The 27,793-nt window shown below is 48.3% G+C and overlaps 1 protein-coding gene across 1 annotated transcript in view; it reads right to left on the reverse strand.

Moving 5' to 3' along the window:
* ENTPD5 (ectonucleoside triphosphate diphosphohydrolase 5 (inactive)) overlaps positions 1-26,537 on the reverse strand; it is a 66,853-nt gene extending 40,316 nt beyond the window's left edge. The window contains exon 1 of the mRNA XM_069735721.1: positions 26,450-26,537. Coding sequence (XP_069591822.1) covers positions 26,450-26,473 — 24 coding nt within the window. The 5' untranslated portion in view covers positions 26,474-26,537. The remainder of the gene's footprint in view (positions 1-26,449) is intronic.
* Positions 26,538-27,793: the final 1,256 nt, after the last annotated feature.

Genomic DNA, 27,793 nt, shown 5'->3' on the forward strand with positions numbered 1-27,793 from the left:
TTATACCCCTCTATCAATGGACCCCCAGAATACCCGTCACCTGTACTATACACCACAGCCCATTATACCCCTATGTCACTGGACCCCCAGAATACCAGTCACCTGTACTATACACTACAGCCCATTATACCCCTCTATCACTGAACCCCAGAATACCAATCACGTGTACTATACACTACAGCCCATTATACCCCTCTATCACTGAACCCCCAGAGTACCTGTCACCTGTACTATACACCACAGCCCATTATACCCCTATGTCACTGGACCCCCAGAATACCCGTCACCTGTACTATACACTACAGCCCATTATACCCCTCTATCACTGGACCCCCAGAATACCAGTCACCTGTACTATACACCACAGCCCATTATACCCCTCTATCACTGGACCCCCAGAATACCCGTCACCTGTACTATACACCACAGCCCATTATACCCCTCTATCACTGGACCCCCAGAATACCCGTCACCTGTACTATAGACCACAGCCCATTATACCCCTCTATCACTGAACCCCCAGAATACCCGTCACCTGTACTATACACCACAGCCCATTATACCCCTCTATCACTGGACCCCCAGAAAACCCGTCACCTGCACTATACACTACAGCCCATTATACCCCTCTATCACTGGACCCCCAGAATACCCGTCACCTATACTATACACTACAGCCCATTATACCCCTCTATCACTGGACCCCCAGAATACCCGTCACCTGTACTATACACTACAGCCCATTATACCCCTCTATCACTGGACCCCCAGAAAACCCGTCACCTATACTATACACTACAGCCCATTATACCCCTCTATCACTGGACCCCCAGAATACCAGTCACCTGTACTATACACCACAGCCCATTATACCCCTCTATCACTGGACCCCCAGAATACCCGTCACCTGTACTATACACCACAGCCCATTATACCCCTCTATCACTGGACCCCCAGAAAACCCGTCACCTGTACTATACACTACAGCCCATTATACCCCTCTATCACTGGACCCCCAGAATACCCGTCACCTATACTATACACTACAGCCCATTATACCCCTCTATCACTGGACCCCCAGAATACCCGTCACCTGTACTATACACTACAGCCCATTATACCCCTCTATCACTGGACCCCCAGAAAACCCGTCACCTATACTATACACTACAGCCCATTATACCCCTCTATCACTGGACCCCCAGAATACCCGTCACCTGTACTATACACTACAGCCCATTATACCCCTCTATCACTGGACCCCAGAATACCCGTCACCTGTACTATACACTACAGCCCATTATACCCCTCTATCACTGGACCCCCAGAATACCTGTCACCTGTACTATACACCACAGCCCATTATACCCCTCTATCATTGGACCCCCAGAATACCCGTCACCTGTACTATACACCACAGCCCATTATACCCCTCTATCACTGGACCCCCAGAATACCCGTCACCTGTACTATACACTACAGCCCATTATACCCCTCTATCACTGGACCACCAGAATACCCGTCGCCTGTACTATACACTACAGCCCATTATACCCCTCTATCACTGGACCCCCAGAATACACTTCACCTGTACTATACACTACAGCCCATTATACCCCTCTATCACTGGACCCCCAGAATACCAGTCACCTGTACTAGACATTACAGCCCATTATACCCCTCTCACTGGACCCCAGAATACCTGTCACCTGTACTATACACCACAGCCCAATATACCCCTCTATCACTGGACCCCCAGAAAACCCGTCACCTGTACTATACACTACAGCCCATTATACCCCTCTATCACTGGACCCCCAGAATACCCGTCACCTATACTATACACTACAGCCCATTATACCCCTCTATCACTGGACCCCCAGAATACCCGTCACCTGTACTATACACTACAGCCCATTATACCCCTCTATCACTGGACCCCCAGAAAACCCGTCACCTATACTATACACTACAGCCCATTATACCCCTCTATCACTGGACCCCCAGAAAACCCGTCACCTGTACTATACACTACAGCCCATTATACCCCTCTATCACTGGACCCCCAGAATACCCGTCACCTATACTATACACTACAGCCCATTATACCCCTCTATCACTGGACCCCCAGAATACCCGTCACCTGTACTATACACTACAGCCCATTATACCCCTCTATCACTGGACCCCCAGAAAACCCGTCACCTATACTATACACTACAGCCCATTATACCCCTCTATCACTGGACCCCCAGAATACCCGTCACCTGTACTATACACTACAGCCCATTATACCCCTCTATCACTGGACCCCAGAATACCCGTCACCTGTACTATACACTACAGCCCATTATACCCCTCTATCACTGGACCCCCAGAATACCTGTCACCTGTACTATACACCACAGCCCATTATACCCCTCTATCACTGGACCCCAGAATACCCGTCACCTGTACTATACACTACAGCCCATTATACCCCTCTATCATTGGACCCCCAGAATACCCGTCACCTGTACTATACACCACAGCCCATTATACCCCTCTATCACTGGACCCCCAGAATACCCGTCACCTGTACTATACACTACAGCCCATTATACCCCTCTATCACTGGACCACCAGAATACCCGTCGCCTGTACTATACACTACAGCCCATTATACCCCTCTATCACTGGACCCCCAGAATACACTTCACCTGTACTATACACTACAGCCCATTATACCCCTCTATCACTGGACCCCCAGAATACCAGTCACCTGTACTAGACATTACAGCCCATTATACCCCTCTCACTGGACCCCAGAATACCTGTCACCTGTACTATACACCACAGCCCATTATACCCCTCTATCACTGAACCCCCAGAATACCAGTCACCTGTACTATACACTACAGCCCATTATACCCCTCTATCACTGGACCCCCAGAATACCTGTCACCTGTACTATACACTACAGCCCATTATACCCCTCTATCACTGGACCCCCAGAATACCAGTCACCTGTACTATACACTACAGCCCATTATACCCCTCTATCACTGGACCCCCAGAATACCTGTCACCTGTACTATACACTACAACCCATTATACCCCTCTATCAATGGACCCCAGAATACCTGTCACCTGTACTATACACTACAGCCCATTATACCCCTCTATCACTGGACCCCAGAATACCCGTCACCTGTACTATACACTACAGCCCATTATACCCCTCTATCAATGGACCCCAGAATACCTGTCACCTGTACTATACACTACAGCCCATTATACCCCTCTATCACTGGACCCCAGAATACCCGTCACCTGTACTATACACTACAGCCCATTATACCCCTCTATCACTGAACCCCCAGAATACCCGTCACCTGTACTATACACCACAGCCCATTATACCCCTCTATCACTGGACCCCCAGAATACCCGTCACCTGTACTATAGACCACAGCCCATTATACCCCTCTATCACTGGACCCCCAGAATACCCGTCACCTGTACTATACACCACAGCCCATTATACCCCTCTATCACTGGACCCCCAGAAAACCCGTCACCTGTACTATACACTACAGCCCATTATACCCCTCTATCACTGGACCCCCAGAATACCCGTCACCTGTACTATACACTACAGCCCATTATACCCCTCTATCACTGGACCCCCAGAAAACCCGTCACCTATACTATACACTACAGCCCATTATACCCCTCTATCACTGGACCCCAGAATACCCGTCACCTGTACTATACACTACAGCCCATTATACCCCTCTATCACTGGACCCCCAGAATACCTGTCACCTGTACTATACACCACAGCCCATTATACCCCTCTATCACTGGACCCCCAGAATACCTGTCACCTGTACTATACACCACAGCCCATTATACCCCTCTATCACTGGACCCCAGAATACCCGTCACCTGTACTATACACTACAGCCCATTATACCCCTCTATCACTGGACCCCCAGAATACCTGTCACCTGTACTATACACCACAGCCCATTATACCCCTCTATCACTGGACCCCAGAATACCCGTCACCTGTACTATACACTACAGCCCATTATACCCCTCTATCATTGGACCCCCAGAATACCCGTCACCTGTACTATACACCACAGCCCATTATACCCCTCTATCACTGGACCCCCAGAATACCCGTCACCTGTACTATACACTACAGCCCATTATACCCCTCTGTCACTGGACCACCAGAATACCCGTCGCCTGTACTATACACTACAGCCCATTATACCCCTCTATCACTGGACCCCCAGAATACACTTCACCTGTACTATACACTACAGCCCATTATACCCCTCTATCACTGGACCCCCAGAATACCAGTCACCTGTACTAGACATTACAGCCCATTATACCCCTCTCACTGGACCCCAGAATACCTGTCACCTGTACTATACACCACAGCCCATTATACCCCTCTATCACTGAACCCCCAGAATACCAGTCACCTGTACTATACACTACAACCCATTATACCCCTCTATCACTGGACCCCCAGAATACCTGTCACCTGTACTATACACTACAGCCCATTATACCCCTCTATCACTGGACCCCCAGAATACCTGTCACCTGTACTATACACTACAACCCATTATACCCCTCTAACACTGGACCCCAGTATACCCGTCACCTGTACTATACACTACAGCCCATTATACCCCTCTAACACTGGACCCCAGTATACCCGTCACCTGTACTATACACTACAGCCCGTTATACCCTTCTATCACTGGACCCCCAGAATACCCGTCACCTGTACTATACACTACAGCCCATTATACCCCTCTATCACTGAACCCACAGAATACCCGTCACCTGTACTATACACTACAGCCCATTATACCCCTCTATCACTGGACCCCCAGAATACCCGTCACCTGTACTATACACTACAGCCCATTATACCCCCCTATCACTGGACCCCAGAATACCTGTCACCTGTACTATACACTACAGCCCATTATACCCCTCTATCACTGAACCCCCAGAATACCCGTCACCTGTACTATACACTACAGCCCATTATACCCCTCTATCACTGGACCCCCAGAAAACCCGTCACCTGTACTATACACTACAGCCCATTATACCCCTCTATCACTGGACCCCAGAATACCCGTCACCTGTACTATACACCATAGACCATTATACCTCTCTATCACTGAACCCCCAGAATACCTGTCACCTGTACTATACACCACAGCCCATTATACCCCTCTATCACTGGACCCCAGAATACCTGTCACCTGTACTATACACCACAGCCCATTATACCCCTCTATCACTGGAAGCCCAGAATACCAGTCACCTGTACTATACACTACAGCCCGTTATACCCCTCTATCACTGAACCCCCAGAATACCTGTCACCTGTACTATACACTACAGCCCATTATACCCCTCTAACACTGGACCCCAGTATACCCGTCACCTGTACTATACACTACAGCCCATTATACCCCTCTATCACTGGACCCCCAGAATACCCGTCACATGTACTATACACTACAGCCCATTATACCCCCCTATCACTGGACCCCAGAATACCTGTCACCTGTACTATACACTACAGCCCATTATACCCCTCTATCACTGAACCCCCAGAATACCCGTCACCTGTACTATACACTACAGCCCATTATACCCCTCTATCACTGGACCACCAGAATACCAGTCACGTGTACTATACACTACAGCCCATTATACTCCTCTATCACTGGACCCCAGAATACCCGTCACCTGTACTATACACTACAGCCCATTATACCCCTCTATCACTGAACCCCCAGAATACCCGTCACCTGTACTATACACTACAGCCCATTATACCCCTCTATCACTGGACCCCCAGAATACCCGTCACCTGTACTATACACTACAGCCCATTATACCCCCCTATCACTGGACCCCAAAATACCTGTCACCTGTACTATACACTACAGCCCATTATACCCCTCTATCACTGGACCCCAGAATACCTGTCACCTGTACTATACACTACAGCCCATTATACCCCTCTATCACTGAACCCCAGAATACCCGTCACCTGTACTATACACCATAGACCATTATACCCCTCTATCACTGAACCCCCAGAATACCTGTCACCTGTACTATACACTACAGCCCATTATACCCCTCTATCACTGAACCCCCAGAATACCCGTCACCTGTACTATACACTACAGCCCATTATACCCCTCTATCACTGGACCCCCAGAATACCCGTCACCTGTACTATACACTACAGCCCATTATACCCCCCTATCACTGGATCCCAGAATACCTGTCATCTGTACTATACACTACAGCCCATTATACCCCTCTATCACTGGACCCCAGAATACCTGTCACCTGTACTATACACTACAGCCCATTATACCCCTCTATCACTGGACCCCCAGAATACCTGTCACCTGTACTATACAACACAGCCCATTATACCCCTCTATCACTGGACCCCCAGAATACCAGTCACGTGTACTATACACTACAGCCCATTATACCCCTCTATCACTGGACCCCACAATAACTGTCACCTGTACTATACACTACAGCCCGTTATACCCCTCTATCACTGGACCCCCAGAATACCTGTCACCTGTACTATACACTACAGCCCGTTATACCCCTCTATCACTGGACCCCAGAATACCCGTCACCTGTACTATACAGCATAGACCATTACACCCCTCTATCACTGAACCCCCAGAATACCTGTCACCTGTACTATACACTACAGCCCATTATACCCCTCTATCACTGAACCCCCAGAATACCCGTCACCTGTACTATACACCACAGCCCATTATACCCCTATGTCACTGGACCCCCAGAATACCAGTCACCTGTACTATACACTACAGCCCATTATACCACTCTATCACTGAACCCCCAGAATACCCGTCACCTGTACTCTACACCACAGCCCATTATACCCCTATGTCACTGGACCCCCAGAATACCAGTCACCTGTACTATACACTACAGCCCATTATACCCCTCTATCACTGAACCCCCAGAATACCTGTCACCTGTACTATACACCACAGCCCATTATACCCCTATGTCACTGGACCCCCAGAATACCAGTCACCTGTACTATACACTACAGCCCATTATACCCCTCTATCACTGAACCCCCAGAATACCAATCACGTGTACTATACACTACAGCCCATTATACCCCTCTATCACTGGACCCCAGAATACCTGTCACCTGTACTATACACCACAGCCCATTATACCCCTCTATCACTGGACCCCCAGAATACCCGTCACCTGTACTATACACTACAGCCCGTTATACCCCTCTATCACTGAACCCCCAGAATACCAGTCACGTGTACTATACACCACAGCCCATTATACCCCTCTATCACTGGACCCCCAGAATACCTGTCACCTGTACTATACACTAGAGCCCATTATACCCCTCTATCACTGGACCACCAGAATACCCGTCACCTGTACTATACACTACAGCCCATTATACCCCTCTATCAATGGACCCCAGAATACCCGTCACCTGTACTATACACTACAGCCCATTATACCCCTCTATCACTGAACCCCCAGAATACCCGTCACCTGTACTATACACTACAGCCCATTATACCCCTCTAACACTGGACCCCAGTATACCCGTCACCTGTACTATACACTACAGCCCGTTATACCCCTCTATCACTGGACCCCCAGAATACCCGTCACCTGTACTATACACTACAGCCCATTATACCCCTCTATCACTGAACCCCCAGAATACCCGTCACCTGTACTATACACTACAGCCCATTATACCCCTCTATCACTGGACCCCCAGAATACCCGTCACCTGTACTATAAACTACAGCCCATTATACCCCCCTATCACTGGACCCCAGAATACCTGTCACCTGTACTATACACTACAGCCCATTATACCCCTCTATCACTGAACCCCCAGAATACCCGTCACCTGTACTATACACTACAGCCCATTATACCCCTCTATCACTGGACCCCCAGAAAACCCGTCACCTGTACTATACACTACAGCCCATTATACCCCTCTATCACTGGACCCCAGAATACCCGTCACCTGTACTATACACCATAGACCATTATACCTCTCTATCACTGAACCCCCAGAATACCTGTCACCTGTACTATACACCACAGCCCATTATACCCCTCTATCACTGGACCCCAGAATACCTGTCACCTGTACTATACACCACAGCCCATTATACCCCTCTATCACTGGAAGCCCAGAATACCAGTCACCTGTACTATACACTACAGCCCGTTATACCCCTCTATCACTGAACCCCCAGAATACCCGTCACCTGTACTATACACTACATGCCCATTATACCCCTCTATCACTGGACCCCTAGAATACCCGTCACCTGTACTATACATTACAGCCCATTATACCCCTCTATCACTGTACCCCCAGAATACCTGTCACCTGTACTATACACTACAGCCCATTATACCCCTCTAACACTGGACCCCAGTATACCCGTCACCTGTACTATACACTACAGCCCATTATACCCCTCTATCACTGGACCCCCAGAATACCCGTCACATGTACTATACACTACAGCCCATTATACCCCCCTATCACTGGACCCCAGAATACCTGTCACCTGTACTATACACTACAGCCCATTATACCCCTCTATCACTGAACCCCCAGAATACCCGTCACCTGTACTATACACTACAGCCCATTATACCCCTCTATCACTGGACCACCAGAATACCAGTCACGTGTACTATACACTACAGCCCATTATACTCCTCTATCAATGGACCCCAGAATACCCGTCACCTGTACTATACACTACAGCCCATTATACCCCTCTATCAATGGACCCCAGAATACCCGTCACCTGTACTATACACTACAGCCCATTATACCCCTCTATCACTGAACCCCCAGAATACCCGTCACCTGTACTATACACTACAGCCCATTATACCCCTCTAACACTGGACCCCAGTATACCCGTCACCTGTACTATACACTACAGCCCGTTATACCCCTCTATCACTGGACCCCCAGAATACCCGTCACCTGTACTATACACTACAGCCCATTATACCCCTCTATCACTGAACCCCCAGAATACCCGTCACCTGTACTATACACTACAGCCCATTATACCCCTCTATCACTGGACCCCCAGAATACCCGTCACCTGTACTATAAACTACAGCCCATTATACCCCCCTATCACTGGACCCCAGAATACCTGTCACCTGTACTATACACTACAGCCCATTATACCCCTCTATCACTGAACCCCCAGAATACCCGTCACCTGTACTATACACTACAGCCCATTATACCCCTCTATCACTGGACCCCCAGAAAACCCGTCACCTGTACTATACACTACAGCCCATTATACCCCTCTATCACTGGACCCCAGAATACCCGTCACCTGTACTATACACCATAGACCATTATACCTCTCTATCACTGAACCCCCAGAATACCTGTCACCTGTACTATACACCACAGCCCATTATACCCCTCTATCACTGGACCCCAGAATACCTGTCACCTGTACTATACACCACAGCCCATTATACCCCTCTATCACTGGAAGCCCAGAATACCAGTCACCTGTACTATACACTACAGCCCGTTATACCCCTCTATCACTGAACCCCCAGAATACCCGTCACCTGTACTATACACTACATGCCCATTATACCCCTCTATCACTGGACCCCTAGAATACCCGTCACCTGTACTATACATTACAGCCCATTATACCCCTCTATCACTGTACCCCCAGAATACCTGTCACCTGTACTATACATTACAGCCCATTATACCCCTCTATCACTGTACCCCCAGTATACCCGTCACCTGTACTATACACTACAGCCCATTATACCCCTCTATCACTGGACCCCCAGAATACCCGTCACATGTACTATACACTACAGCCCATTATACCCCCCTATCACTGGACCCCAGAATACCTGTCACCTGTACTATACACTACAGCCCATTATACCCCTCTATCACTGAACCCCCAGAATACCCGTCACCTGTACTATACACTACAGCCCATTATACCCCTCTATCACTGGACCACCAGAATACCAGTCACGTGTACTATACACTACAGCCCATTATACTCCTCTATCACTGGACCCCAGAATACCCGTCACCTGTACTATACACTACAGCCCATTATACCCCTCTATCACTGAACCCCCAGAATACCCGTCACCTGTACTATACACTACAGCCCATTATACCCCTCTATCACTGGACCCCCAGAATACCCGTCACCTGTACTATACACTACAGCCCATTATACCCCCCTATCACTGGACCCCAGAATACCTGTCACCTGTACTATACACTACAGCCCATTATACCCCTCTATCACTGGACCCCAGAATACCTGTCACCTGTACTATACACTACAGCCCATTATACCCCTCTATCACTGAACCCCAGAATACCCGTCACCTGTACTATACACCATAGACTATTATACCCCTCTATCACTGAACCCCCAGAATACCTGTCACCTGTACTATACACTACAGCCCATTATACCCCTCTATCACTGAACCCCCAGAATACCCGTCACCTGTACTATACACTACAGCCCATTATACCCCTCTATCACTGGACCCCCAGAATACCCGTCACCTGTACTATACACTACAGCCCATTATACCCCCCTATCACTGGATCCCAGAATACCTGTCACCTGTACTATACACTACAGCCCATTATACCCCTCTATCACTGGACCCCAGAATACCTGTCACCTGTACTATACACTACAGCCCATTATACCCCTCTATCACTGGACCCCCAGAATACCTGTCACCTGTACTATACAACACAGCCCATTATACCCCTCTATCACTGGACCCCCAGAATACCAGTCACGTGTACTATACACTACAGCCCATTATACCCCTCTATCACTGGACCCCACAATACCTGTCACCTGTACTATACACTACAGCCCGTTATACCCCTCTATCACTGGACCCCCAGAATACCTGTCACCTGTACTATACACTACAGCCCGTTATACCCCTCTATCACTGGACCCCAGAATACCCGTCACCTGTACTATACAGCATAGACCATTATACCCCTCTATCACTGAACCCCCAGAATACCTGTCACCTGTACTATACACTACAGCCCATTATACCCCTCTATCACTGAACCCCCAGAATACCCGTCACCTGTACTATACACCACAGCCCATTATACCCCTATGTCACTGGACCCCCAGAATACCAGTCACCTGTACTATACACTACAGCCCATTATACCACTCTATCACTGAACCCCCAGAATACCCGTCACCTGTACTCTACACCACAGCCCATTATACCCCTATGTCACTGGACCCCCAGAATACCAGTCACCTGTACTATACACTACAGCCCATTATACCCCTCTATCACTGAACCCCCAGAATACCAATCACGTGTACTATACACTACAGCCCATTATACCCCTCTATCACTGGACCCCAGAATACCTGTCACCTGTACTATACACCACAGCCCATTATACCCCTCTATCACTGGACCCCCAGAATACCCGTCACCTGTACTATACACTACAGCCCGTTATACCCCTCTATCACTGAACCCCCAGAATACCAGTCACGTGTACTATACACCACAGCCCATTATACCCCTCTATCACTGGACCCCCAGAATACCTGTCACCTGTACTATACACTAGAGCCCATTATACCCCTCTATCACTGGACCACCAGAATACCCGTCACCTGTACTATACACTACAGCCCATTATACCCCTCTATCAATGGACCCCAGAATACCAGTCACGTGTACTATACACTACAGCCCATTATACCCCTCTATCACTGGACCACCAGAATATCTGTCACCTGTACTAGACACTACAGCCCATTATACCCCTCTATCAATGGACCCCAGAATACCCGTCACCTGTACTATACACTACAGCCCATTATACCCCTCTATCACTGGACCACCAGAATACCCGTCACCTGTACTATACACTACAGCCCATTATACCCCTCTATCACTGGACCCCAGAATACCAGTCACGTGTACTATACACTACAGCCCATTATACCCCTCTATCACTGGACCCCCAGAATACCAGTCACCTGTACTATACACTACAGCCCATTATACCACTCTATCACTGAACCCCCAGAATACCCGTCACCTGTACTCTACACCACAGCCCATTATACCCCTCTATCACTGGACCCCCAGAATACCAGTCACCTGTACTATACACTACAGCCCATTATACCCCTCTATCACTGAACCCCCAGAATACCAATCACGTGTACTATACACTACAGCCCATTATACCCCTCTATCACTGGACCCCAGAATACCTGTCACCTGTACTATACACCACAGCCCATTATACCCCTCTATCACTGGACCCCCAGAATACCCGTCACCTGTACTATAAACTACAGCCCGTTATACCCCTCTATCACTGAACCCCAGAATACCAGTCACGTGTACTATACAACACAGCCCATTATACCCCTCTATCACTGGACCCCCAGAATACCAGTCACGTGTACTATACACTACAGCCCATTATACCCCTCTATCACTGGACCCCAGAATACCAGTCACGTGTACTATACACTACAGCCCATTATACCCCTCTATCACTGGACCACCAGAATACCCGTCACCTGTACTATACACTACAGCCCATTATACCCCTCTATCAATGGACCCCAGAATACCAGTCACGTGTACTATACACTACAGCCCATTATACCCCTCTATCACTGGACCACCAGAATACCTGTCACCTGTACTAGACACTACAGCCCATTATACCCCTCTATCAATGGACCCCAGAATACCCGTCACCTGTACTATACACTACAGCCCATTATACCCCTCTATCACTGGACCACCAGAATACCCGTCACCTGTACTATACACTACAGCCCATTATACCCCTCTATCACTGGACCCCAGAATACCAGTCACGTGTACTATACACTACAGCCCATTATACCCCTCTATCACTGGACCCCCAGAATACCAGTCACCTGTACTATACACTACAGCCCATTATACCACTCTATCACTGAACCCCCAGAATACCCGTCACCTGTACTCTACACCACAGCCCATTATACCCCTCTATCACTGGACCCCCAGAATACCAGTCACCTGTACTATACACTACAGCCCATTATACCCCTCTATCACTGAACCCCCAGAATACCAATCACGTGTACTATACACTACAGCCCATTATACCCCTCTATCACTGGACCCCAGAATACCTGTCACCTGTACTATACACCACAGCCCATTATACCCCTCTATCACTGGACCCCCAGAATACCCGTCACCTGTACTATAAACTACAGCCCGTTATACCCCTCTATCACTGGACCCCAGAATACCAGTCACGTGTACTATACAACACAGCCCATTATACCCCTCTATCACTGGACCCCCAGAATACCAGTCACGTGTACTATACACTACAGCCCATTATACCCCTCTATCACTGGACCCCAGAATACCAGTCACGTGTACTATACACTACAGCCCATTATACCCCTCTATCACTGGACCACCAGAATACCCGTCACCTGTACTATACACTACAGCCCATTATACCCCTCTATCAATGGACCCCAGAATACCAGTCACGTGTACTATACACTACAGCCCATTATACCCCTCTATCAATGGACCCCAGAATACCAGTCACGTGTACTATACACTACAGCCCATTATACCCCTCTATCACTGGACCACCAGAATACCTGTCACCTGTACTAGACACTACAGCCCATTATACCCCTCTATCAATGGACCCCAGAATACCCGTCACCTGTACTATACACTACAGCCCATTATACCCCTCTATCACTGGACCACCAGAATACCCGTCACCTGTACTATACACTACAGCCCATTATACCCCTCTATCACTGGACCCCAGAATACCAGTCACGTGTACTATACACTACAGCCCATTATACCCCTCTATCACTGAACCCCCAGAATACCTGTCACCTGTACTATACACTACAGCCCATTATACCCCTCTATCACTGAACCCCCAGAATACCCGTCACCTGTACTATACACTACAGCCCATTATACCCCTCTATCACTGGACCCCCAGAATACCCGTCACCTGTACTATACACTACAGCCCATTTTACCCCCCTATCACTGGACCCCAGAATACCTGTCACCTGTACTATACACTACAGCCCATTATACCCCTCTATCACTGGACCCCAGAATACCTGTCACCTGTACTATACACTACAGCCCATTATACCCCTCTATCACTGAACCCCAGAATACCCGTCACCTGTACTATACACCATAGACTATTATACCCCTCTATCACTGAACCCCCAGAATACCTGTCACCTGTACTATACACTACAGCCCATTATACCCCTCTATCACTGAACCCCCAGAATACCCGTCACCTGTACTATACACTACAGCCCATTATACCCCTCTATCACTGGACCCCCAGAATACCCGTCACCTGTACTATACACTACAGCCCATTATACCCCCCTATCACTGGACCCCAGAATACCTGTCACCTGTACTATACACTACAGCCCATTATACCCCTCTATCACTGGACCCCCAGAATACCTGTCACCTGTACTATACAACACAGCCCATTATACCCCTCTATCACTGGACCCCCAGAATACCAGTCACGTGTACTATACACTACAGCCCATTATACCCCTCTATCACTGGACCCCACAATACCTGTCACCTGTACTATACACTACAGCCCGTTATACCCCTCTATCACTGGACCCCCAGAATACCTGTCACCTGTACTATACACTACAGCCCGTTATACCCCTCTATCACTGGACCCCAGAATACCCGTCACCTGTACTATACAGCATAGACCATTATACCCCTCTATCACTGAACCCCCAGAATACCTGTCACCTGTACTATACACTACAGCCCATTATACCCCTCTATCACTGAACCCCCAGAATACCCGTCACCTGTACTATACACCACAGCCCATTATACCCCTATGTCACTGGACCCCCAGAATACCAGTCACCTGTACTATACACTACAGCCCATTATACCACTCTATCACTGAACCCCCAGAATACCCGTCACCTGTACTCTACACCACAGCCCATTATACCCCTATGTCACTGGACCCCCAGAATACCAGTCACCTGTACTATACACTACAGCCCATTATACCCCTCTATCACTGAACCCCCAGAATACCAATCACGTGTACTATACACTACAGCCCATTATACCCCTCTATCACTGGACCCCAGAATACCTGTCACCTGTACTATACACCACAGCCCATTATACCCCTCTATCACTGGACCCCCAGAATACCCGTCACCTGTACTATACACTACAGCCCGTTATACCCCTCTATCACTGAACCCCCAGAATACCAGTCACGTGTACTATACACCACAGCCCATTATACCCCTCTATCACTGGACCCCCAGAATACCTGTCACCTGTACTATACACTAGAGCCCATTATACCCCTCTATCACTGGACCACCAGAATACCCGTCACCTGTACTATACACTACAGCCCATTATACCCCTCTATCAATGGACCCCAGAATACCAGTCACGTGTACTATACACTACAGCCCATTATACCCCTCTATCACTGGACCACCAGAATACCTGTCACCTGTACTAGACACTACAGCCCATTATACCCCTCTATCAATGGACCCCAGAATACCCGTCACCTGTACTATACACTACAGCCCATTATACCCCTCTATCACTGGACCACCAGAATACCCGTCACCTGTACTATACACTACAGCCCATTATACCCCTCTATCACTGGACCCCAGAATACCAGTCACGTGTACTATACACTACAGCCCATTATACCCCTCTATCACTGGACCCCCAGAATACCAGTCACCTGTACTATACACTACAGCCCATTATACCACTCTATCACTGAACCCCCAGAATACCCGTCACCTGTACTCTACACCACAGCCCATTATACCCCTCTATCACTGGACCCCCAGAATACCAGTCACCTGTACTATACACTACAGCCCATTATACCCCTCTATCACTGAACCCCCAGAATACCAATCACGTGTACTATACACTACAGCCCATTATACCCCTCTATCACTGGACCCCAGAATACCTGTCACCTGTACTATACACCACAGCCCATTATACCCCTCTATCACTGGACCCCCAGAATACCCGTCACCTGTACTATAAACTACAGCCCGTTATACCCCTCTATCACTGAACCCCAGAATACCAGTCACGTGTACTATACAACACAGCCCATTATACCCCTCTATCACTGGACCCCCAGAATACCAGTCACGTGTACTATACACTACAGCCCATTATACCCCTCTATCACTGGACCCCAGAATACCAGTCACGTGTACTATACACTACAGCCCATTATACCCCTCTATCACTGGACCACCAGAATACCCGTCACCTGTACTATACACTACAGCCCATTATACCCCTCTATCAATGGACCCCAGAATACCAGTCACGTGTACTATACACTACAGCCCATTATACCCCTCTATCACTGGACCACCAGAATACCTGTCACCTGTACTAGACACTACAGCCCATTATACCCCTCTATCAATGGACCCCAGAATACCCGTCACCTGTACTATACACTACAGCCCATTATACCCCTCTATCACTGGACCACCAGAATACCCGTCACCTGTACTATACACTACAGCCCATTATACCCCTCTATCACTGGACTCCAGAATACCAGTCACGTGTACTATACACTACAGCCCATTATACCCCTCTATCACTGGACCCCCAGAATACCAGTCACCTGTACTATACACTACAGCCCATTATACCACTCTATCACTGAACCCCCAGAATACCCGTCACCTGTACTCTACACCACAGCCCATTATACCCCTCTATCACTGGACCCCCAGAATACCAGTCACCTGTACTATACACTACAGCCCATTATACCCCTCTATCACTGAACCCCCAGAATACCAATCACGTGTACTATACACTACAGCCCATTATACCCCTCTATCACTGGACCCCAGAATACCTGTCACCTGTACTATACACCACAGCCCATTATACCCCTCTATCACTGGACCCCCAGAATACCCGTCACCTGTACTATAAACTACAGCCCGTTATACCCCTCTATCACTGGACCCCAGAATACCAGTCACGTGTACTATACAACACAGCCCATTATACCCCTCTATCACTGGACCCCCAGAATACCAGTCACGTGTACTATACACTACAGCCCATTATACCCCTCTATCACTGGACCCCAGAATACCAGTCACGTGTACTATACACTACAGCCCATTATACCCCTCTATCACTGGACCACCAGAATACCCGTCACCTGTACTATACACTACAGCCCATTATACCCCTCTATCAATGGACCCCAGAATACCAGTCACGTGTACTATACACTACAGCCCATTATACCCCTCTATCAATGGACCCCAGAATACCAGTCACGTGTACTATACACTACAGCCCATTATACCCCTCTATCACTGGACCACCAGAATACCTGTCACCTGTACTAGACACTACAGCCCATTATACCCCTCTATCAATGGACCCCAGAATACCCGTCACCTGTACTATACACTACAGCCCATTATACCCCTCTATCACTGGACCACCAGAATACCCGTCACCTGTACTATACACTACAGCCCATTATACCCCTCTATCACTGGACCCCAGAATACCAGTCACGTGTACTATACACTACAGCCCATTATACCCCTCTATCACTGAACCCCCAGAATACCTGTCACCTGTACTATACACTACAGCCCGTTATACCCCTCTATCACTGGACCCCCAGAATACCTGTCACCTGTACTATACACTACAGCCCGTTATACCCCTCTATCACTGGACCCCAGAATACCTGTCACCTGTACTATACACTACAGCCCATTATACCCCTCTATCACTGAACCCCCAGAATACCTGTCACCTGTACTATACACTACAGCCCGTTATACCCCTCTATCACTGGACCCCAGAATACCCGTCACCTGTACTATACAGTACAGCCCATTATACCCCTCTATCACTGGACCCCAGAATACCTGTCACCTGTACTATACACTACAGCCCATTATACCCCTCTATCACTGGACCCCAGAATACCTGTCACCTCTACTATACACTACAGCCCATTATACCCCTCTATCACTGGACCCCCAGAATACCCGTCACCTGTACTATACACTACAGCCCATTATACCCCTCTATCAATGGACCCCAGAATACCAGTCACGTGTACTATACACTACAGCCCATTATACCCCTCTATCAATGGACCCCAGAATACCAGTCACGTGTACTATACACTACAGCCCATTATACCCCTCTATCACTGGACCACCAGAATACCTGTCACCTGTACTATACACTACAGCCCATTATACCCCTCTATCACTGGACCCCAGAATACCAGTCACGTGTACTATACACTACAGCCCATTATACCCCTCTATCACTGAACCCCCAGAATACCTGTCACCTGTACTATACACTACAGCCCGTTATACCCCTCTATCACTGGACCCCCAGAATACCTGTCACCTGTACTATACACTACAGCCCGTTATACCCCTCTATCACTGGACCCCAGAATACCTGTCACCTGTACTATACACTACAGCCCATTATACCCCTCTATCACTGAACCCCCAGAATACCTGTCACCTGTACTATACACTACAGCCCGTTATACCCCTCTATCACTGGACCCCAGAATACCCGTCACCTGTACTATACAGTACAGCCCATTATACCCCTCTATCACTGGACCCCAGAATACCTGTCACCTGTACTATACACTACAGCCCATTATACCCCTCTATCACTGGACCCCAGAATACCCGTCACCTGTACTATACAGTACAGCCCATTATACCCCTCTATCACTGGACCCCAGAATACCCATCACCTGTACTATACACTACAGCCCATTATACCCCTCTATCAATGGACCCCAGAATACCTGTCACCTGTACTATACACTACAGCCCATTATACCCCTCTATCACTGGACCCCAGAATACCCGTCACCTGTACTATACACTACAGCCCATTATACCCCTCTATCACTGGACCCCCAGAATACTCGTCACCTGTACTATACACTACAGCCCATTATACCCCTCTATCAATGGACCCCAGAATACCAGTCACGTGTACTATACACTACAGCCCATTATACCCCTCTATCAATGGACCCCAGAATACCAGTCACGTGTACTATACACTACAGCCCATTATACCCCTTGTAGGGATTTCACTCACTCAGCTGCGACGGCTGACACTCAGGAGACGTGTTCCTTTAAAGTTCACTGGGTTTATTGCTTCATAAACCATGTTGTAAACAACAGAAAACAAATAGCCTTTGGTTCAGGTAAAGAAAAACAAGTGTCCAGTTCATCCGGCTCAGTCCTGAAGCCGTAACACACTCAGGAGGGTTTCACCTCCACACATCTCTGCTGTGTAAAGGATTAGCCAGTCTTATAAAGAGCTGACCCCACCCAGTAACCCATCACATGATTAGCCATGTGGTCTGACATTACCACAGGTCCTGAAACACATATACAAGATTATGTGCAAGAAAGGAATACTCCGGGCTACATTACAGCAACCAGGCACTTATGTGGCACATACCTCCCATCGACTACAAACCCTTTAGCCATGCTACATACCTCCCCCCTCTGCCTAAAGCCGTGGGGCTTGGCACTTTCCCCCACTAAACAAGGGATTCTCGATAGGGCATCCGCATTACCGTGCAGCTTTCCGGCCCTATGTTCCACATGGAAACTGAAGTCCTGCAGGGCTAAGAACCAACGGGTGACTCTAGCATTTCTTCCTTTCGTTTCTCTCATCCACCTAAGCGGGGCATGGTCAGATACCAGTCTAAATTTACGTCCCAGCAGATAGTACCGCAATGTGTCCACTGCCCATTTTATGGCCAAGCACTCCTTCTCAACGACTGAGTAGTTCTTTTCAGATGAGGACAGCTTCCTACTCAGATAGAGAACAGGATGCTCCTCCCCATGTAGTTCTTGGGAAAGGACTGCTCCCACCCCCACATCTGAGGCATCTGTCTGAAGAATAAACTCTTTCTTGAAGTTTGGGGCCATCAGAACGGGTTGCTTACATAAAGCCTCTTTCATTTCTTGGAAGGCTGAATCTGTTTCTTCGGACCACTTAACCATTACTGATTTTGTCCCTTTTAGCAGGTCAGTCAGAGGCGCCGCCATTGTGGCGAAGTTTGGGATGAACCTCCTGTAATATCCCACGATTCCCAGGAAGGCTTTAACTTGCTTCTTGGAAACTGGTTTTGGCCATGTTTGAATTGCCTCCACTTTACTGATTTGGGGTTTTATTTCTCCATGACCCACTATGTATCCAAGGTACTTAGCTTCTTCTTTACCCAATGCACACTTCTTCGGGTTTATTGTAAATCCGGCCTCTCTTATAGCATCAAACACCGCTTGGACTTTCTCCAGATGACTCTCCCAGTCCGGGCTAAAGATGACGATATCATCTAGGTACGCAGCAGCGTATGCCTTGTGGGGTGCAAGGACTCTATCCATAGCCCTTTGGAAGGTGGCCGGAGCTCCCTGTAGGCCAAATTGCATCCGGACATACTGGAAGCATCCATCTGGTGTAGAAAACGCCGTCTTCTCCTTGGCTTCCTGTGCCATGGGGATCTGCCAATACCCCTTCGTCAAATCCAAGGTGGTTATGTACCTGGCGGGCCCAAGCCTTTCGATGAGCTCATCAACTCGGGGCATGGGATATGCGTCGAACTTGGAGACCTCATTCAACTTCCTATAGTCGTTGCAAAATCTCCACTCCCCATCAGGTTTTGGGACCAGGACAATTGGGCTCGACCAACCGCTCTTGGATTCCTCAATGACTCCAAGCTTCAACATACGCTCCACTTCCTTGGAGACTATTTCTCGACGGGCCTCAGGAATTCTATAGGGCTTCACGTTCACGCGCACATGAGGCTCTGTCAGGACCTCATGCTCTATGACCTTCGTGTACCCAGGCAACTCGGAAAACAGGTCCCTGTTTTTCTGGAGTAACTCCCGGCATTGCTGTTTCTGGGACTCCGATAGCGTCTCCGCTATAGTAACCGCTCCAACCTCATCTTCTGGGTTGCTTAATAACGATGGAGTTACTGTCGGCTCTCTATCTTGCCACGGCTTGATAAGGTTGACATGGTATACTTGGAATGGTTTCCGTCTTCCTGGTTGGTGAATTTTATAGTTTACTTCACCAAGTTTCTCGACAACCTCATATGGCCCTTGCCATTTGGCCAAGAACTTGCTTTCCACTGTCGGAACTAACACAAGAACTCGGTCTCCCGGATTGAATTGCCTCACTCTTGCAGACCGGTTGTAGACCCTGGCCTGAGCTTCTTGTGCTTGGAGAAGGTGTTCTTTCACGATAGGCATCACCTTTGCAATCCTCTGCTGCATCAGGGCCACATGCTCAATGACGCTTCTGTGGGGCGTGACTTCGGCTTCCCAGGTTTCCTTGGCTATATCCAGGAGTCCTCGTGGATGTCGGCCATACAGAAGCTCAAATGGTGAGAAACCTGTGGAGGCCTGTGGAACTTCACGAATGGAAAACATCAAATAGGGTAAGAGACAATCCCAGTTTCTACCGTCTTTCTCTATAGCTTTTCTCAGCATGCTCTTCAGTGTCTTGGTAAATCTCTCAACAAGGCCATCTGACTGGGGATGGTACACCGAGGTCCTCAACTGGGAGATTTTCAGGGCTTTGCATAGTTCCTTCATCACCTTGCTCATGAAAGGTGTCCCCTGGTCAGTCAGGATCTCCTTCGGCAGACCTGTCCGGGAAAAGACATGGACCAACTCGCGAGCTATACTCTTTGAAGAAGAATTTCTCAAGGGAATTGCCTCAGGATAGCGTGTGGCGTAGTCCAGGATGACTAATATATACTGATGGCCCCGGGCTGATTTAACTAAGGGACCGACCAAGTCCATGGCAATTCTCTCGAATGGCACCTCAATAATGGGCAGTGGCACAAGGGGGTTCCGGAAATGAGGAGTGGGAGCAGTTAGCTGACATGTAGGGCAGGACCTGCAATAGTTCACTATTTCCCGGTGGCACCCAGGCCAATAGAACCTCTGCACAACCCGTTCCTGCGTTTTTTCCACCCCTAGGTGTCCACCCAAGATGTGTGAATGGGCCATGTCCAACACCTTCTGTCTATATGGACCCGGCACTACCAACTGCTCTACCAACTCCTCCCTTATTTTCGTGACCCGGTACAACAACTCCCTGCTCATTAGAAAATGGGGAAATCTTGTGTCTGCCCCCGGCTCCTGTACCACCCCGTCAATAACTGTGACAATATTAAAGGCTTCCCTCAGAGTGGGGTCCCTATGTTGGGCAGTCCCAAAATTTTCACCGGATACCTCTAACTCCAGAATGTCAGATGCAGGGGACACTTCCTCCTCATCTCCAGCCAGGACACAAAAAGGAAATCTGTCTGACTCTGGGTCTGGCACCACCCTTCCCGGGTTCACTGGTTCCCTACTCTTGCTAGGGAGCTCAGAACCTTTCCCCCACAAATCCCAAAACAAACAGAAATCCCGGCCAATAATTATAGGGTGCAACAAGTCCTGAACGACGCCGACCATGTGGGACTCCGTGCCACATGTCGTTTCAATGTTCACACTGGCCACAGGGTAGTCCTTTGCATCACCATGTATGCACCGCACTCCGACCTTCTTTCCCGGGAGCAGGTGGAGAGGAAAAGTGGCCCTCACCAGGGTCACTAGGCTCCCCGAGTCTAACAGTGCCGTTACTGCTTGACCGTTCACCTTCACGGGACATGCTTGAGGTCCCTCGTTGGGCGGAGAGTTCACACTGCAAGCTGGATACGCATAGTATGAACAACGGCGTCCCATGCTGCAGTCCATCTGCTCAGTGGTTTGGGAACAACGGGCAGCTATATGTCCTGGCTTGTGGCACCTCCAACAAATAATATCACCCGTGGGGACCTTGGGCACCACCTCCCCCGCCCTTTGTGACCTTGGACGCACCACCCCTTTTTGGGACTCAGCTGCCTTCTGGGATCCCCAGTACGGCATGGGCTGCCTCCCGAAGGAGCCTTCCAACCCTTGGTACCTCTCAACCAGTCCGATCAGCTCGTCGGCATTCTGGGGATCACCCTGGGCAACCCAAGACTGTATAGGCCTTGGGAGGGAATGGACAAACCGATCCATCATCACCCGTTCTACCATCTGTGCAGGCGCAGAAGATTCTGGCTGCAGCCATTTCTGGACCAGGTGCAACAGATCAAACATTTGGGAACGAGGTGGTTTGTCCCGGTGATAGCCCCAGGAGTGAACTCGCTGTGCCCTGACAGTCAGTGTCACCCCCAAACGTGCGAGAATCTCGGCTTTCAATTTGTGATACTCTTTGGCATCCTGCAAGGTCAAATCATAGTACGCCTTCTGGGGTTCTCCCGTCAGGTATGGCGCAAGTACCTCTGCCCACTGCTCTGGCGGAAGTTTTTCCCTCTCAGCGACCCTCTCAAACACCGTCAGGAAGGCCTCAACATCATCCCCGGGAGTCATTTTCTGCAACGCGCGTCTTACCGTTTTCCGGACGTGGGTGTCATCAGCCAAACCTGGGGTTGGGGCGCTCGCCTTGCCCTGGATGGCGGTTGCCAGAAGCTGCATCTGCTGCTGATGCTCCTGCTGGCTCTGCTGCATCTGCTGCCGTTGCTCCTGCTGGCTCTGCTGCATCTGCTGCTGGCTCTGTTGTAACTGCTGCCGTTGCTCCTGCTGGCTTTGTTGCATCTGCTGCCGTTGCTCCTGCTGGCTCTGTTGTATCTGCTGCATCAACAGCCTGTTGGTCTCTTGCTGCCTTTTCTCCTGCTGTGACTGCATCTGGACCAATTGTTTCAGCAGGTCCTCCATTTTCTCCGGCAATGCTTGCTGGCTTGCAACAGCCTTGACCCAGGACATTCAAAATAAACTCACGTCTCCGCTGGGAACGCTGCCCGCATTCTCCACCAATTGTAGGGATTTCACTCACTCAGCTGCGACGGCTGACACTCAGGAGACGTGTTCCTTTAAAGTTCACTGGGTTTATTGCTTCATAAACCATGTTGTAAACAACAGAAAACAAATAGCCTTTGGTTCAGGTAAAGAAAAACAAGTGTCCAGTTCATCCGGCTCAGTCCTGAAGCCGTAACACACTCAGGAGGGTTTCACCTCCACACATCTCTGCTGTGTAAAGAATTAGCCAGTCTTATAAAGAGCTAACCCCACCCAGTAACCCATCACATGATTAGCCATGTGGTCTGACATTACCACAGGTACTGAAACACATATACAAGATTATGTGCAAGAAAGGAATACTCCGGGCTACATTACAGCAACCAGGCACTTATGTGGCACATACCTCCCATCGACTACAAACCCTTTAGCCATGCTACACCCTCTATCACTGAACCCCCAGAATACCTGTCACCTGTACTATACACTACAGCCCGTTATACCCCTCTATCACTGGACCCCCAGAATACCTGTCACCTGTACTATACACTACAGCCCGTTATACCCCTCTATCACTGGACCCCAGAATACCTGTCACCTGTACTATACACTACAGCCTATTATACCCCTCTATCACTGAACCCCCAGAATACCTGTCACCTGTACTATACACTACAGCCCGTTATACCCCTCTATCACTGGACCCCAGAATACCCGTCACCTGTACTATACAGTACAGCCCATTATACCCCTCTATCACTGGACCCCAGAATACCTGTCACCTGTACTATACACTACAGCCCATTATACCCCTCTATCACTGGACCCCAGAATACCCGTCACCTGTACTATACAGTACAGCCCATTATACCCCTCTATCACTGGACCCCAGAATACCCGTCACCTGTACTATACACTACAGCCCATTATACCCCTCTATCAATGGACCCCAGAATACCTGTCACCTGTACTATACACTACAGCCCATTGTACCCCTCTATCACTGGACCCCCAGAATACCAGTCACCTGTACTATACACTACAGCCCATTATACCCCTCTATCACTGGACCCCCAGAATACCCGTCACCTGTACTATACACTACAGCCCATTATACCCCTCTATCAATGGACCCCAGAATACCAGTCACGTGTACTATACACTACAGCCCATTATACCCCTCTATCAATTGACCCCAGAATACCAGTCACGTGTACTATACACTACAGCCCATTATACCCCTCTATCACTGGACCACCAGAATACCTGTCACCTGTACTATACACTACAGCCCATTATACCCCTCTATCAATGGACCCCAGAATACCAGTCACGTGTACTATACACTACAGCCCATTATACCCCTCTATCAATGGACCCCAGAATACCAGTCACGTGTACTATACACTACAGCCCATTATACCCCTCTATCACTGGACCACCAGAATACCTGTCACCTGTACTATACACTACAGCCCATTATACCCCTCTATCACTGGACCCCAGAATACCAGTCACGTGTACTATACACTACAGCCCATTATACCCCTCTATCACTGAACCCCCAGAATACCTGTCACCTGTACTATACACTACAGCCCGTTATACCCCTCTATCACTGGACCCCCAGAATACCTGTCACCTGTACTATACACTACAGCCCGTTATACCCCTCTATCACTGGACCCCAGAATACCTGTCACCTGTACTATACACTACAGCCCATTATACCCCTCTATCACTGAACCCCCAGAATACCTGTCACCTGTACTATACACTACAGCCCGTTATACCCCTCTATCACTGGACCCCAGAATACCCGTCACCTGTACTATACAGTACAGCCCATTATACCCCTCTATCACTGGACCCCAGAATACCTGTCACCTGTACTATACACTACAGCCCATTATACCCCTCTATCACTGGACCCCAGAATACCCGTCACCTGTACTATACAGTACAGCCCATTATACCCCTCTATCACTGGACCCCAGAATACCCGTCACCTGTACTATACACTACAGCCCATTATACCCCTCTATCAATGGACCCCAGAATACCTGTCACCTGTACTATACACTACAGCCCATTATACCCCTCTATCACTGGACCCCCAGAATACCCGTCACCTGTACTATACACTACAGCCCGTTATACCCCTCTATCACTGGACCCCCAGAATACAGCACATTTAACCCTTTTAGACTCTCCTCCTTTGCTTCAGTAGTTACATGATATGTTCTCACCTGGTTTCTCATGGTTGTGGACATTTCTCCTTCTTTGTGTTGCAACTCAAATTACATACTGGTAGCAGAATGAGGATTAAAGTGCAGGGAGAGTCACCTGACCTCTTAACCCCTTAGTGACCACCTATAAGTCTTTACTGACCTGCGATTTATGAGACTAGGTGACAATCCAGCCGCTGTCGGTTGTACACTATAACTGACAACTTGCTGCATCAGCCACAATCAATGGTGGTTTTGGCTTTAGTCATTTAACCCCTTAAGTGCTGCTGTCATCGGCACCCTGAGATCATGATTGTGTGGTCCTCATGTTTGCCATGGCAGTTCATGGCCAAATAACAACCTTAAAGTCTGCCGGCTACAGTGGCCTCGTCAGAAGACAGCTGCATTTAGGTGGTAAAAATGCATTTTTTTCATTGCTGTTATGTCACTTTACATTAATTCATGAAAAGCACCTGAAGGGTTAAGAAACGACCTGAAAGAAATGTGTAATACATTGAGGGGTTTTCTTTATAAAAGGATGTCCCTTTTGGGGTTTCCAATTTATAGGACCCCCCAAAGTCACTTCAAAACTTAATAGGTCCCTAAAAAAATAGTATTTGCAAATTTCCTTGAAAAAAAATGAAAATTTGCTGTTACATTTTTACACCTTCTAAAAATAAAACATTTTACAAATGGCGCTGATGTAAAGCAGACGTGGGAAATGTTATTTATTAAAGTTTTTGTTTGATGTCTATCTGGATTAAAGGGATAATCAAAGTTTGATAATTGCTAATCTTTAAAATTTTTTGTCAAACTTGATATTTTTAAAAATAAACACAGAAAATAACAAATTTACCATTATCATAAAGTACAATGTGTCATGTAAAAGCAAACTAAGAATCACTGGGATTTGTTGAAGCGTTCCAGACTTATTACCACATAAAGTGACACTGGTCAGATTTTAAAATGTTGTCGCGGTCACCAAGTGGTTAAACACACATCGCTATTTATTTCCAATAGGTAAAGTGTAACTTTTGGAGGGAGAAGTGACAGGAATGAGTTCTGGACTCTGACAATGATTCTCCAGTCAGTGTCCTCATGATGTGTTCCTCTGTGCCATCTGATATTCTCGGTAGAGGTCACCATTCATTGCTAAGTGCTGCCGAATACGTGGGCGCTATAGAAATAAAAGTACTCTTATTAGTTTGCACGTTTCCACAAATTCGTCTGCAGATATAAAGCAGGTTGTGACTCTAACCTATAAAGTGTTTCTGTGTATTTGATAAGAGTTGCGGTTACACAATCAAGAGGCAGACGCTGTCAGCAGAAGGTCCCGGGACAGTGGCACAATCACATGATAGCAGA

The sequence above is a fragment of the Ranitomeya imitator genome, chromosome 1, assembly GCF_032444005.1.
Source record: "Ranitomeya imitator isolate aRanImi1 chromosome 1, aRanImi1.pri, whole genome shotgun sequence".
Classification (NCBI taxonomy): Eukaryota; Metazoa; Chordata; class Amphibia; order Anura; family Dendrobatidae; genus Ranitomeya; species Ranitomeya imitator.